The 14,606-nt window shown below is 40.9% G+C and overlaps 1 protein-coding gene across 1 annotated transcript in view; it reads right to left on the reverse strand.

Moving 5' to 3' along the window:
* Positions 1-14,606, reverse strand: part of FBN1 (fibrillin 1) — a 254,966-nt gene that overhangs the window by 121,916 nt on the left and 118,444 nt on the right. The window contains exons 9-10 of the mRNA XM_060096792.1: positions 6,170-6,295; positions 717-875 (exon numbers count right to left, since the gene is read on the reverse strand). Of these exons, the coding sequence (XP_059952775.1) occupies positions 717-875; positions 6,170-6,295 (285 nt within the window). The remainder of the gene's footprint in view (positions 1-716; positions 876-6,169; positions 6,296-14,606) is intronic.

Consider the following 14,606-nt stretch of genomic DNA (forward strand, 5'->3'; position numbering starts at 1 on the left):
ACTCTAAATGCCCTGCTAAGTAGTAAAATTTTATTTTCAAGAAATGGAGTGACTTGGACCACTGGATATTGCCTGAGTTCATCCTGCGAAAAATTTTCTGGACACCTTTCTCTACTTTTTCCCCAGACACAATTTTTTAAAAGTGAATTTCAGATGAGTTAGGCTTTGGGAAATGTTACGTGGCAGCTGTGGATTTCACAAAGACCAGTTAGGAGGCTACTGCAATAGTGCAGATGAGAGAAAATGAGCTTTATGTGGAAATGAATATGACAGAGAAGAGAAATCGAAAAGAAAAAAACATCAATAGGACTTGGCAACCAAGAAGAGGAGAGTGTCAAATGTTAGGGAAGGAGGAAATGTGTATCCCGAATAACTCACCTGAAAGGCTCTGAGGGAGTTGAGTTTTATTCTGCTGAGCTTTTGAGGATACTAAAGAAATACAGGAGACTAAGGAATCAGTTCTTCTGACTGGTCAGGTTGCTACCCGGTGTTAGTACGCAAGGTACTTACAGTACCTGCTAACAGTGTCATTTGTATGGACCTCTGTATTTCCCCTGTTCATTACCTGGGGATATTTCCCTGAAGGCCATCTCTTTTATTTTCTGGAATGTTATTCACTTACCCAGGTTTCCACTAAATCTGCAGCACGTACATTGCCCCTGGGCTCGCAGGGGGTTGAGCAGAGATACTCTGTGGATACATGGAAGGGCTCTTACCCGTTGCTCTGATGGGACACATTTCGGGGGCGACAGTGACCCCCGGAGACCAGCACCGGCCGACGTCACAGCAGCACTGCATCTTGGTGATGGACTGCGGCAGCTGGTTAGAACAGCGCCCGTTTGCCAGAGCCGTGTAACAGTATCCTGGGCGAACATCTGAGAGGACAAAGAAACCCCCATACACATCACTGAGATCAGACGTAAAACGACTCTCTTTTGCCCCAGCACCTCCACATTTCCCAGCGGGGCTCGGGCAGGATGAGCTGACGCTCAGCCCTAGAAGGTAAGCTGTGAGCGCCACTTGTGAACAGCACTCAGTCAGAAATCCCTCCATCTCACACCTTTTGCCCCTGTGCGCTGGTACACTTGGCCCAAGTCCCACATTCCATCCCCAAGGTGGGAACAAATGATTACAACCACATAGGTCATAGGAAAAGAGAGAAGAAGAAAATCACTGGCGGTGACGGTTAATCAGGTATAGAGACGTGTCTCTATACTGAAGGGAGACCGTGTTGTCCTTGGTTTCAAACGACTTAATGTGAGCCACTTTAGGCAAATATTGATATAAATCTATTTTAAAACAACATGAAGTCTGCACTGTAGGTTACATCTCTAAAAGACCTTTCTTATTTTTCAGTCTGAAACCGTGAGTCAGACGTGTGAGATTTTTTTTTTTTTTTTAAAGGAGTGAGCCATTTTGCAGTCAGATCCACTGCTCATTAATCGAGGTTTCCTTTTGTCCTGGGGCCCTAACAGATTTGATAAGGCACTAATTATTTATAAGTTCAAAATGTACACGACTGCAAGTTCTTAGTGCTATAGAATACAATACTTCTTGAAGGAACTTTGTTTTCGTGGCAGAACAGTATCTTCTCAAAGCAACAGGGGAAGACATTTCTATATATCACTTTTATTGGGTTACATCATGTCTGACAGTCGTGGCAACATTGACACACTGAAGTACGGCTCTGGGTTACCAGGAAAGAGCCCATGACAGACGAGAAACCGAACTGCTTCATGAGCCTTTGAGGTCAGGCGGTGGACTAGAGGCGGTAGGTAGCTAAGTGCAGAACCCCTTGATCTAACTATCATATGTTATGGGTGTATCTCTCTTTAAGTAAAATGTATTTCTGTACAGTTCCTATCAAATAAGTTTTGAAATGTAACTAGTATTTTGAATATGCTTGTCAGTTGAAGGAATATAACTGGGAAATTCTTTTGTAAGGTGAAGAATTTGTAGTCAAAGATCTGTCCTCATGTTTCCTGTAAGTCTGCATATTAACCATCATTTGATCAGAGAGGGTCATCCCTATCATTTTTTTCATCTACATCATTCTCAAAAACACAAAGCCTTAAAATCTTGAAGGTTGCAATAAATTAATAAAATGAAATAAAATGAAAAAGTCAAGGCTGACTTAGAAACATTTAAATTATTAATGTCGAGTGAAGATGGCTACATCGAACCTAGACAAACCATAAAAGAAAATTACGGGTCAGCTTTAAAGGATACGAGATTATTTCTAAAAAGTACTTTAAACCACTAGCAAGTATAAGTGTGCTTTCCAGAAATTTTCTGTGGTCCCAGTTCCTGCACCTCTGGTCAGACTAATAGTCTCAGCAAAGAGGCAGAACAAGTTTTACTCCAGCCTGGTCCAGGGTAAATGGCTGGAGAGGGGAGTGCAGACAAAGAATGCTCTGTGGAGACATGGGTGGCACCTCCCCCATGCAGAAGGGGGAGAAACAGAACTTCCTGCTTCCTAATTTGCTTTGCCTTAAAGACACTAATACTTCATATACCCCAGGATTAATAGTGGGGCATGGAAACCAAAGGCCGTTAAGAATGGGAAGAGATGCTCAAAACTGGCTTATATCCCAGCTTCAAATGAATTTGGTGGTCAAAACCCAGTATAAACACTTGACCAAAATTTGTATGTACAATTTTCAGTGCGGGCCATCTTTCAGAGCAAAACTGGGACCGACAGCTGCCAACAGCAAGTTCTTAATGGGCTTATGTCTATTATTTTGCAAATTATCTACGATATTATTTTACTGCCCAGCTGGCTGACTTATATGATAAATCAGTGGGTTGGAGACTCTTGAACAAAATGGTGAATGGTGGGACTGGAAGAATTACCAGCCACATTTGGGCTGCTGGCAGTTCCTGATTTATAAATGGCACCTGCATATACAAGAATCATTTTACAATTTTTTTTTTTTTTTGCAGGAGAGCTTTTGTTAAGAATACACACATTTACACAACTTATAATTGTAAAGAAAACCAGTGGGAAGAGTTGTGAAAAGCAGGAACCATTCAGGGGAATTGACCCTTGGTCATGCCAGCCTGAAGTCTTCCATGTCATCAGATGGTAGTGCCAAAGGAAGTGGAAAGGAAATCATCTGGTGCTGGATCACTTTGCATAGAGGGTAAGGGGTGGCTTTAATGTAATCTGAAGATCTATGGGAGCTGAGGGAGAAGCATGGTAAGACTTAGAGGAGGTAAATGAAGGTTGGAGAAATCTTAGACACCTTCATCCATTTTAAATCTGCCCTGACCAAGACATCTGGCAGAAAAGGAGTAAGAAACTTTCTTCCTTCCTCCACTTCTGAATCACTTGGCCTTACTCTCAGGACCCAGAAATCACATCACATCAAAACACATATATGATGGATTAAATATCAATAGGTGTTTGCAGGTCATACTAGCCTGTCAGCAGGTCTCCCCTAACCAATCACTAACATTGCTGGGGCCAACCAGGAGCTAGGAGCTGTGAGGCCCAAGCTAGGTACCAGACATCTCTAAGACTCCTGGGAATTGATGAGACAGAACACACTAATATGAAAAGACAGCCTTACACAAAGTATTATAAAGTGCCAAACGAAGATCACAAAACCAAAAATAAAATGCAATAATTCTACCAGCACTTACACGACAAAGGCAGTGTTAGAACTGGTGAGATCTGAGAGTCGCAGGATGCGGTAACAGAAGGTAACAGTTTGAATATCATGGTTAAAAGAGATGTATAAGGAAGATACCACGTACCACTATCTACACGTGGGGTTTCCTATTGGTTAGATTCACTAATGCCAAATAACCAACTTGCCAACAAACCTTGGATTTGTTTAAAAGTTGGAGACTATACATATTTTCTTGCCACTGGGGATAATTTTGGGGGTCTCTGTGGTTTACCATGGCAGGAAACATCAGCAGTAGGGAAGGCAGAAATGTCATTGGGATCACTTTATGTAAGTTGCTAATTATGGGTATCATAAAGTTCCAAGGAAGGAGGAACAGTGTTTGCCTAGGGGTATGGCAAGCAAACGTTTACTGCATCCGATGGTCATTGGGAGGAAGCAATGGGCGGAGTCCGGACTGTAGACTCAGCCCAAGTTGGAATCCCAGCTCCCTCACTTATTAACTGCTTAAACAACTGGAGCAAATTATTTATCTAAACTTCCCAGACCTCAGCTTCTTCCCATCTACAGTACTGTTTTGAACCTTAAGTCAGATAATTTCCATAAAATACCTCACACCGAGGAGGTGACCCAGGAATCTTAGTTCCCTTCTTTTGTAAAAAGTTAGCATGGATATATTAGGTAAAAAGGAAAGAACTTTAAAAATGTCAACTTTCTGATATGTAAATGTGTTAAAAGGATTAATCATTTTAATGCTGTTTGGGGCTCTCTTTGAAGGTTAAAAAAAAAAATCTACCTATTATCTGGCCAGGAAAGGACTTCTGCTAGGCATATCCACTGCAGGTCATGTGTTAATTGGGACAGTTTGGGGAGAAAAAGGAGCTCCATGAACTGCACTTGCTATCCTTTCACTGCAGTTCCAAGATCTATGGATAGATTCTAGAAAATCAGGCAATCCGGGCACCACCGACCATTGCTTCTAAGGAAAAGTCCAGATATGTTTCCCTCATGAGTTGTACTTATTCAAATGTCAACGGAGAGACTGCCCTCAGCTTTTATTATGTGTGACTAACTAAAAAGGAATTCAGAATTTCAAGTGCAATTCTGTTTTGGTCTGAAATTCATGGCCTGTGGTGAGGATGTGAAGCTGCATGTCTTTGAAACTATGGGCCAGAAACAAACATCAAAAGATAGCCTTCACTTTCCTCTGAGGCCTTCTGCCATAGGCTCCCCAGCTTGGCCCTATTAATAAGGGATTAGTTATTTTGATAGTCAACACATGGTTACTGAGTGCCTACTACATGCAAGGAATTGTGCTGAGAGCCACCAGGAATATAAGGATAGCAGTTACTGTTCTCTAAGGAGAATTACAACTTAATTAGGGAGATAAAAACATACAGAAACACAGAATTTCCCTATAAAACCATTTCTAATAAGGTATCCTTAGGTTTGGGGGGGAAACTGCTTTCAGGTAAGCTGATCTTGGACACCTTCAAAGATAGAGAACCTGAGTAAGAGTGTGAAAGGAGGTTTGCATTGGAGAATGTGTTCTGAGTGATGCAACATGAATGAAGCAATTGCTGTGAATGGCCTGTCTGGGGGTGAGAAGCAGTGACTGCTAAGTCAGCAAGGTTGGGAGGGGTCACAGAGTGAAGCTCCTTCTCTATCGGGCTGTCCATTTTTGAACTTGAACTTTATTCTAGAATACTGGACTTTGAAGGAACTCTTAGCAACCATTAAATCCAGCAGTTGTCAGATCTATATTTTTGAACAACAGAATCTCTTATTTAATTGATATTTTGTAATAGCAAAATATGGATAGCCTAACACCCACCCAGATGGAAGCCTAACACCCACCCAGATAAAAGCAAAATTGCCTGGCGTGTGTGTAAGAAGGGGGAGGGGAAGGCAGGAACCCTTTCCACTCAGCCTCCCCCTTTGCCCTGTCCCCCTCTCCAACCCTAGCAGCCCTAGAGGGCTTTGCAGCACCTGAAGATTCCGTGGAATATAGACTGAAAACCACTAATTTCCAGATCCTAATGGAAAACTACCAGAGGTTTTGAGCAAGAGAGTTATTTAATCAAAGCACCATTTTAGGAAGATAAATCTGACAAGATGGATTGTAGGGAAGCCAGGAAGCAGGGAGAGCAATTAAAAGATTATTGCAAAATTTCAGATCTAAATTAACATAGGTCCTGGGAAATGACTGAAGGTGGGGGTAAAAAGAGAGAAGAGTCAAAGATGGCTTCAAGGTCTGACGGTCACATAACTGCAAAGTTAATTTTAGACTGAGTTTCTCTGTAGGGTCTCTTGGATCATCTCTTTATGGGAGGCAAAAATCCCAAAACAAGACCATAGTTGCCTCTGTTCTTCAAGAGGGTGGTCAACTATTTAACAGACTTCCATAAAAGCACATTTTACATCAAGTGAGAAATTATGTCTCCCTTAACGAATTTTGTCTCCCTTAGAATGATGTCTATTATGAAACTGATTTACTGTGCATTTAAACTGTGCATGATGTTTATAATTACACCTACCTATGCATCTGGTACCATCGGGAGAGGTGTAAAAACCAGGGGGGCATTTGCAAAAGTAACTGCTGACTGTGTTTGTACATTCGCCCCCATCACAGATTCCAGGAATAGTGCTGCATTCATCAATATCTGGAATGAAAAGAATAGTTTCAGTATTTGTAGAACACAGTATAAAACCGTTCATCATTACAAGAATTCAGAGGTAACACTCGTCAAATCATGTTCCCAGAAACAGCAATCTTTAGAGAATAAAAGCTGCCTATAAAATAGTTAATTTAAAGAATGGGTGTTTCTTCTCTCAAGACAGGTTTACCCAAGGAATTTACCAAATTTGAAAGATCAGAGCAAAATGAAAGAAATTCTGCCTTTAAAATCTAAAACTGTACTGTTGATTCAAGTCCCTACAGCATGCTAATATTCCAAATATTTTGTTTAAAATTTTGTTTTCCATTTTCTCTTCATGTTTTGTGCATTGAGTTAAGCTCCCTTTCTATCCACTGTATATTCTGCATCACTTCCTGCATTTGTTTTTGATCTGATTTTCCACAGATACTGAAATCCTACAGAGGAGACCACGTGGTCTGACTGCTGACCAAGACGTGGCTAACCTGGTATTCTCAGGGGCTCCCAAACTGCCACTACAATGGTTTTCTCTGGGTTCAGAGAGTGAATTGTGGTGGATGCTGAGATGCTTCATCCAAATTCCCCGTCAGGAAGTGACTTGTTGTCCCAGATCTGGGAGTGCTGTCAGGAGATGGCCTCCAGTTCTCAGCTCCTTCAGGGACCACTTGAGCAGCCTGAGCAGCCTCACCCGGGGTTACAACCTTCCCAGGCGCCCATATCCACCAACTGATTGTGGAGGAAGGATAATGGTCTGGTCATCTCGCCCCAAAGGGTACAACTCTGAAAACCACTCCAATTCCCCAATTCCCTGTGGGGTCGGCTGAGGTCAGAGTTGTGGTTAGTCCTCAGGGCCTGAGGCCACTGGGTCTCCTTAAGGAAGCAGTCAAAGTCACTTAGACAAACCAGACCATTTCCTTCAAGGAGAGCTTTTCAAGAGCCACAATCAGACACTGGCAGTTGTCAACAGATGTGGCACCAGTGTGGGGAGAGAAGAAACTGAGAATGTATTGCTTAGGTTAAAAGTGAACTCAGGGCCCAAGGTATCTACGTGGCCTCTTCCCTAAGACAAGTGGGGCTTTCTGCACTGACCTAAGGAGAGGGACAGTCTGACCCAAGCCTCCTGGAACCGTTGCAATGGCCAGACTGCCAGTGTGGGTAGTTTAAAAATAAGAACTTTTCTTCTCTAGTTAAAGTACTGCTCTTCACTGGTAAAACAAAATAGAGTTCTAAGTGGACCAAAATAGAGATCAAGGGTCTTCTGACTCAAGTTCACCCTGTTAGTCAAAAAGATAGCAGTGACACTGTTTCCATGCAGTTTAACCTTTTTAAAAGCAAAACCCCCATTCTTCTAGGCTAGGCTAGAGGCTAAACCAAGCAATATGTCACTGCTTATGTTAGGGTCAGTGCTAACCCAGACAGATCGTCCTTGTGAAGTTGTGTAAAGGAAAGGTGCATATTCTACTCCGACAGATATAAACGTCACTATGGAGTCAGTGAAAGTCAGACAGAGAAACAGCCAAGGACAGAGCCTAAGGGTCTAGAACTTAATCTAACCATACTCTCAAGGCTCATTTTAAGGCAGTTCTTTTACATCAATCCTTCTGTATTTACCAGCCACACTACTACCTAAAACCAACAAAAAGCCAAACAAATATATCAAAGAGCCTAGAGGATCTGACAACCTCATCTAACGAGAGAGGAGGTTATAACCATGACACAAAGGTATTAACACAAATGCACCTTTCTCGAAACGTTCCTAAAAGTTAATGTCTAAGTCACATGATGCCTATCAAAAATCATGTGAGCAGACAGAGTCTACTGAAAGAAACAATTTTTCTACTTGTTTGTATAAATGACTGTTGCCATCCTTTTTAAGGACACTTAGTAGACATCAATATCCAAAGAGGTTATTTAAGTGACAGCATATATCGGAAAAAAAAGTTATTTAAAAACAAGAATCTGGGACTTCCCTGGTGGCGCAGTGGTTAAGAATCCGCCTGCCAATGCAGGGGACACGGGGTTGGTGCCCTGGTCCGGGAAGATCCCACATGCCGCGGAGCAACTGAGCCTGTGAGCCACAACTACTGAAGCCTGTGCACCTAGAGCCCGTGCTCCGCAACAAGAGAAGCCACCACAATGAGAAGCACGCGCACCACCACGAAGAGTAGCCCCTGCCCGCCGCAACTAGAGAAAGCCCACCAGTAACAACAAAGACCCAACCCAGCCAAAAATAAATAAATTAAAAAAAATAAAAATAAAAACAAGGCAGGGTAGAGGAAACATCTTCTTTCACATGCTGGCTACATTAGATTTGGACCCTTTACTGAGGAGAAGAAGAAGAAGAAGAAGAAGAATTAATATGTACTGAGTGCCAGGCATTGTCTAAATGCTTTATGGGTGTCAACTCATCTAACCCTCACACTGTAGGTATGATCATAGAACCTGATTTCTATAATTCTGGTGCCTAGGCACAGCTCTTGCATTCCACTGAGGCCTTCAGAAAACTGGCACATGTAAAACCTGAAACAAGAGCAAAGAGGTTTTGTGTATAAAGTGATGTTAAACCCAAGTCTTCAACTGCCACAGGCTGGGCAGGAGGAAGGGGCAGGGTTTCCACTTAGGGTGCACACCTTCAAAGGTCAGCAGGTCAGGAAACACAACGTAGAGTGTACATCCCTACTTGTCACACAGATAAAGCTAAAAGTACCAGGCCAAATTGTTCAATTTGAAGGAACTTACTAAATGGCCCCTTCAATGTCCTCTCCTCAGTGACACACCCTTTCCCTTTCTATGTCTAGGGCCTTTCTCGTTTCCTGAACCACCCTGCTTCTCAGTCCCATCACTTCCTAGCAAGGGAAGTGAGTTCTGATTTCACGAGCAGGCCATGGTGGGAGTCCCTCACAATAAAAGTCTGGAATAAAGCATTTCAGTCACAAAATCACTTACACTCTGAAATTCATTCATACTAATCTATTATTTTTCCAGGCTCTTAGCACACTGTGTTTGTCACCTTTTAAAAGAATGTCAGGGATCCTGTACAGGAGAGAATTTGAGATCAGTGGATTTCTCAGCGTTTCTGTAAGTCAGTCTGTATCAAATGCCAGCTGTAAAAGTAAATCCGTTTGAGGAGCCTGATGGGGAGTAGAACTTGGCTGGGAAGAGCTACTTTTGCGCTCTGAACACTTCCCCCTGTTTCCTTGGGGCAGGACAGAGCTGCTGGAAGTAGCTATGCCCATGGCCTCACTGGCTTCTTGCTGTGGACCTAAGAAGATACACAAATGGTAGGTCCCTTCCCTCCTGATTTGCTGCCCTGTCCTTTGTTCTTCTTCTTCCTTCTTGTCCCTCTGACTCATCTGCTCTCTCCAGGCATTCTTCCCATCCCTTGGCCTCTTCCCTAACCTGGGGCTCCTCTAGCAGGAGGGGAGGAAGGACTGTGGAGGGCAGATGGGATAGAGTTGGGTCCCAGTTCTGGGACAGGCATCCCTGGGACACCCAGCTCTCCAGGAGCTCCATCCAAGATCATGGATGTTGACATGACTGACAGACGGGGGAAACCAGTTAACCTGACTGTCTAGATCACTAACAAAGTGAGAAAAAAATCAACTAAAAATTGTGGCAGCTGTTAAAAAGCACTATGTGATACTAATAATTATAAATGCCACCGAGCCTGTGAGATTATTATTATTGCTTTATTAGACACCTGAAATCCAATGTAAAATATGTGACTAAAAAACAAACAAGCTGATACTTCAAGTCAGGTTGAAAAAAACATCAGCCTTATTACCAGTTTATACTCACACCACGCATGCCAGTTTGCATGGTTTCTTATTCATGTAGCCCCAGCTGTCCGATCCCAACTGAGAAACAGTGAGAAATGTGGAGATGGAGGCCTGATTGCAGAACTGGAAAGGACTCCCAGATATAATCGTGTTCAATCTCCTCATTTGGAAGTTGATGTAACTCAGAGCTGGTAACTGACTTGTCCAAGATCACAGAGAGGATGAGGGACATTGCCAGGATTCGGCCCAGGTCTACCTGATTCCCAGGGCTCTTGGGTCTATACCACAGAGATTCTGTTGAGCAGTTGGATAGGAGCCGGTGACCTTGAACAGTGAATCAGGGCCTGCACCAAACTGCAGAGGATGGAGCCCCAAGATAGCAATGGGTTAAGTAGCCCCAGGAATTCTCCTTGGTGTCTGGCAGGATAAGAGTCCCTGATAGCAAGTAGCCATCAGATAAATAGGCCATTATTTTAGAAAAGGGAAGTCTTAAGGTTTTTTGGCTTACATAGTAGGGAGAGATTAGATTTAAGAGTTACATTTTTAAAAAGTCCTTTGCATCACACAGTGTTGTAATTGCTAAAGGCTGGGCTGGTGATAATCTAAATCCCAAAATATCAGTGGTTAATTAGGAATCCAAGGGACTTCTTCCAGAAATAAAACTTAATCCTTTAATTACACGTTTTATTTCTTAATTTCCTCCCACAGTAACCTATGCAAATATGGACTTGGTTTTCAAAAAGAAAAGGCTCGTGTGTTCTTCCAGGGAGGCACACTCCAGAGTCACTGGGAAAATCAACAACGAAGGTGGGCATGAACTCTGCTTCCCTTTTTCTCAAGTCACAGCTATAAATCTCAATCTTTTTCTTCTTAAATTTATGAAAATTTAATAATTTTTATTTAATCGCTTCAGCTCACTAATTTACATTTCAAATGTACCTAAATTGCATGTGTTGATATAGAACTAGGTACATGATATTTTCAAAAAGTTTTGGGAAAAGGGGGATATTTTAAGAAGTAAGGGAGAATTCTGCAAAAGGAAGATCTCACATAAAGCTGCTTTCACCATCACTGACAGCATGAAGGTAAGCATCCTGTAAATTGGCTGAAACTAATTTTTTTTTTTTTTTTTTTTTCGGTACGCGGGCCTCTCACTGTTGTGGCCTCTCCCGTTGCAGAGCACAGGCTCTGGACGCGCAGGCTCAGCCGCCATGGCTCACAGGCCCAGCCGCTTCGCGGCATGTGGGATCCTCCCAGACCGGGGCACGAACCCGTGTCCCCTGCATCGGCAGGCAGACTCTCAACCACTGCACCACCAGGGAAGCCCTGAAACCAATTTTTGATTGAATTTTTAGAAATTATTCTGGGCTTCCAGGTACCCAGTTCCTTCCTCTCTAAGTCAAGAGGAAGATACATTTAAAAAGCCATTCAATGAATTGGGAGATTGGGATTGACATATATACACTGCTATGTATAAAATAGACAACTAATAGACAACCTACTGTATAGCACAGGGAACTCTACTCAAGGCTCTGTGGTGACCTAAATGGGAAGTAAATCTAAAAAAGAGGGGATATATGTATACGTATAGCTGATTCACTTTGCTGTACAGCAGAAATTAACACAACACTGTAAAGCAACTATACTCTAATAAAAATGTCAAAAAAATTGTAAATCACCAAACAAAATAAAATAGTCTATTTCAAGTTAAAAATAAAAAATAAAGCCACTCAAAGTAATGGCAAGGGTGCCAGAACCACTTTCACAAGGGCACAGAACCCCACCGTGGCCTGACCATCTTCCTAGGGCATATATGGGCTCTTGATCTTCTCTGTGGTGGGGGTCAGATTTTCTGGAATTCCTTCTATTGACCGCCTGGAGATCACCCCAGGCCCAAAGTCATGCCATTCCCATGGTGCGGTGGTGGAACTGGAGAAGAGCCAGGAAGTCGAAGGAGGGGACCCACTCACCAAGCATTCTCAGAGGACTTTCCGACTGCTTTCCTACCAGAGTAAGGCAGGGCAACAATGCCCAAACCAGTCTCCAGGCCAGAATAAATGCAGTACTAACAAGACATTCTCTTCCAATATCAATTTTGCATAGAAAAATTAAAGGGAAGGGGAAAAACCCATCATCTGAATTTAATGTAACAGGAGATGGGAAAGAGAAAAAAAAAAAAGGTCTAGCCAAAAGTATTCTGTTTTTATCTTGCTACTGACTTCAATATGTAGCCGGAAAAAAAAAATTGTGGAAAAGGATTAAGTAATTTTCAGCCTGAATTTCTGGTCCATTGGTCACACTACTATAATTGGTTTCTTAGCACTAATAAAAGGATTTTGAATAACTTTTCTTTCAGTCTGAGTATTAATTCTGTGCATCTTCTATCTAGTTCACAACGACAGAAGTTGAGCAATCCTGACTGATGTTAATTGACTGGTCTGAGTGAAAGAAAGTGTCACAGGAAAACAACTCTAGTTGAAACTGGAAGCTATCATAATTCCAGAAAACAAAACACAGATGGGACAAGCCATAGGAAGTATATTGCCCTAAATCTTGAAGCTGACTACATCTCTTGAAACTGAATATAGTAAGCTGAGAAAGCCTAAAAATGACCTATTGTTGATGTGGACTTTACATGCAATAAACCTTAAGAGCTTATTAATGTCATAAAAGATATGTATGATAATACCTGGAAATCTATACCATAATATTTTAAATATTTCAAAATATTAGGAAATAGAGTTATTAAAGTAGAGGTAATGGCTTGCATCCAGGGAAACAGACTATATAATATGGTACAACAAGCACCAGAGTGTGAATCAAAAGAAGTAAATTTTATGTCGTATGATATTGCTTACATGTGGAACCTAAAAAAAGGATACAAATGAACTTATTTACAAAATGGAAATAGAATCACAGATGCAGAAAACAAATATGATTACCAAGGGGGAAGGGGGGAGGGATAAATTGGGAGATTGGGATTGACATATACGTACTACTATATATAAAATAGATAACTAATAGGGACCTACTGTATAGCACAGGGAACTCTACTCAATACTCTGTAATGACCTCTACGGGAAAAGAATCTTAAAAAGAGTGGATGTATGTATATGTATAACTGATTCACTTTGCTGTACAGCAGAAACTAACACAATATTGTAAATCAACTATACTCCAATAAAAATTAATTTTAAAAAAAAAGAAGTAAATTTTAGCACTGTCTGATGACCTCAATCAGGGCGCTTAACACACCCAAGACAGTTCCTTAATACATAACGGAAAAGGGTGAAACCAGGTAAGTTCTTTGCCCTTTCAGTATCAACATTCTCTACTTCTAACTTAATCCACAGTATAACTTCTAAATTACATTGGCCTATAGAGAGTCAACTTTATTGTTCATTGAAACTTAAGAAGCCCTACATCCTTAGAAAGAGCTTAAGTATTTTTCACAGCTACCTCAACTGTTTATAACATGTTCAAGAACATATCATTATAAATTATAGGATGATTAATAACTTAAAAACAACTCTAACCCATAAAGATAATTTTAACGCAGTTATTCAGTTTCAGGGCAAGTAGATGTTAAACTTCTTAAATGTAATTCAGATTTAAAGCTGCCTTTCGCATGTATGATATACCCTGGAGATCAACAAAGAAGATTAATGATCCAATTCCTGACAAATGACTTAGAATGAAGTATTCCTCAGTGCTAGGGTTTAGGAATATAGATACAACAGCAACTGCTTTCAACAAAAGTGCTTGCATCTAAATGAAATCTTATATCACCCCAAAGACAATGAGTTGAGAATGAAGGAAAAAGTTTTCTCTGCTAAGCTTGATGAGAGATGTTGCCTTAAGAATGCTGTTACATTATTTTCAGACATTACATATATAAGGTACATGAACTCACTAAAGAAAAGAATTCAGTGCTGCCTAGTTACTTCCTGGATGTTTCCCTCTCGTGAAAACAATATTTATTACACTTAGAAGCCAGGGCTCTTTTAGGCAAATAGCAGAAGTGGTGAATATGAACACATTCTCTGTACACACATTTTTAGAAGCTCAATCTATAAACTAAATGCAAATATATAAATTTACCTCAAGTTATTTTTCTGTTTGATTAACATTAAAAGGTTTCCATTTGATAGACAGAAAAGGAAATCCTAAACTTGTACTAGGAGCATAAATATAAGGGTTAATAGATCTCTCCAAAAGGGAAAAAAAAATCAAACATACATTTTGACTAGAAAAACAACAGAAGATATGTCATTCTGAATGACATGTAATGATCAAATTTAAATTCATGTGTCTAGAACTATACAAAAACATGTATCTTGAACATTTTAACCCAAATATTGGTTCAAAAATATTTCATGTTTTGATGTTTAATTTGATTCAGACGGATCTCTTATTTTGGGTCTATAAAAATGGAAAAAGCTGCAGGCTTTTTCTGGTTCAATAGCAAAAAAGCATATTATTCTCGGTAAGGATATTATATGTACACATTCACAGGAATGACAAAGACAGAAGGATTT

This window comes from Mesoplodon densirostris, chromosome 4, assembly GCF_025265405.1.
Source record: "Mesoplodon densirostris isolate mMesDen1 chromosome 4, mMesDen1 primary haplotype, whole genome shotgun sequence".
NCBI classification, from domain to species: domain Eukaryota; kingdom Metazoa; phylum Chordata; class Mammalia; order Artiodactyla; family Ziphiidae; genus Mesoplodon; species Mesoplodon densirostris.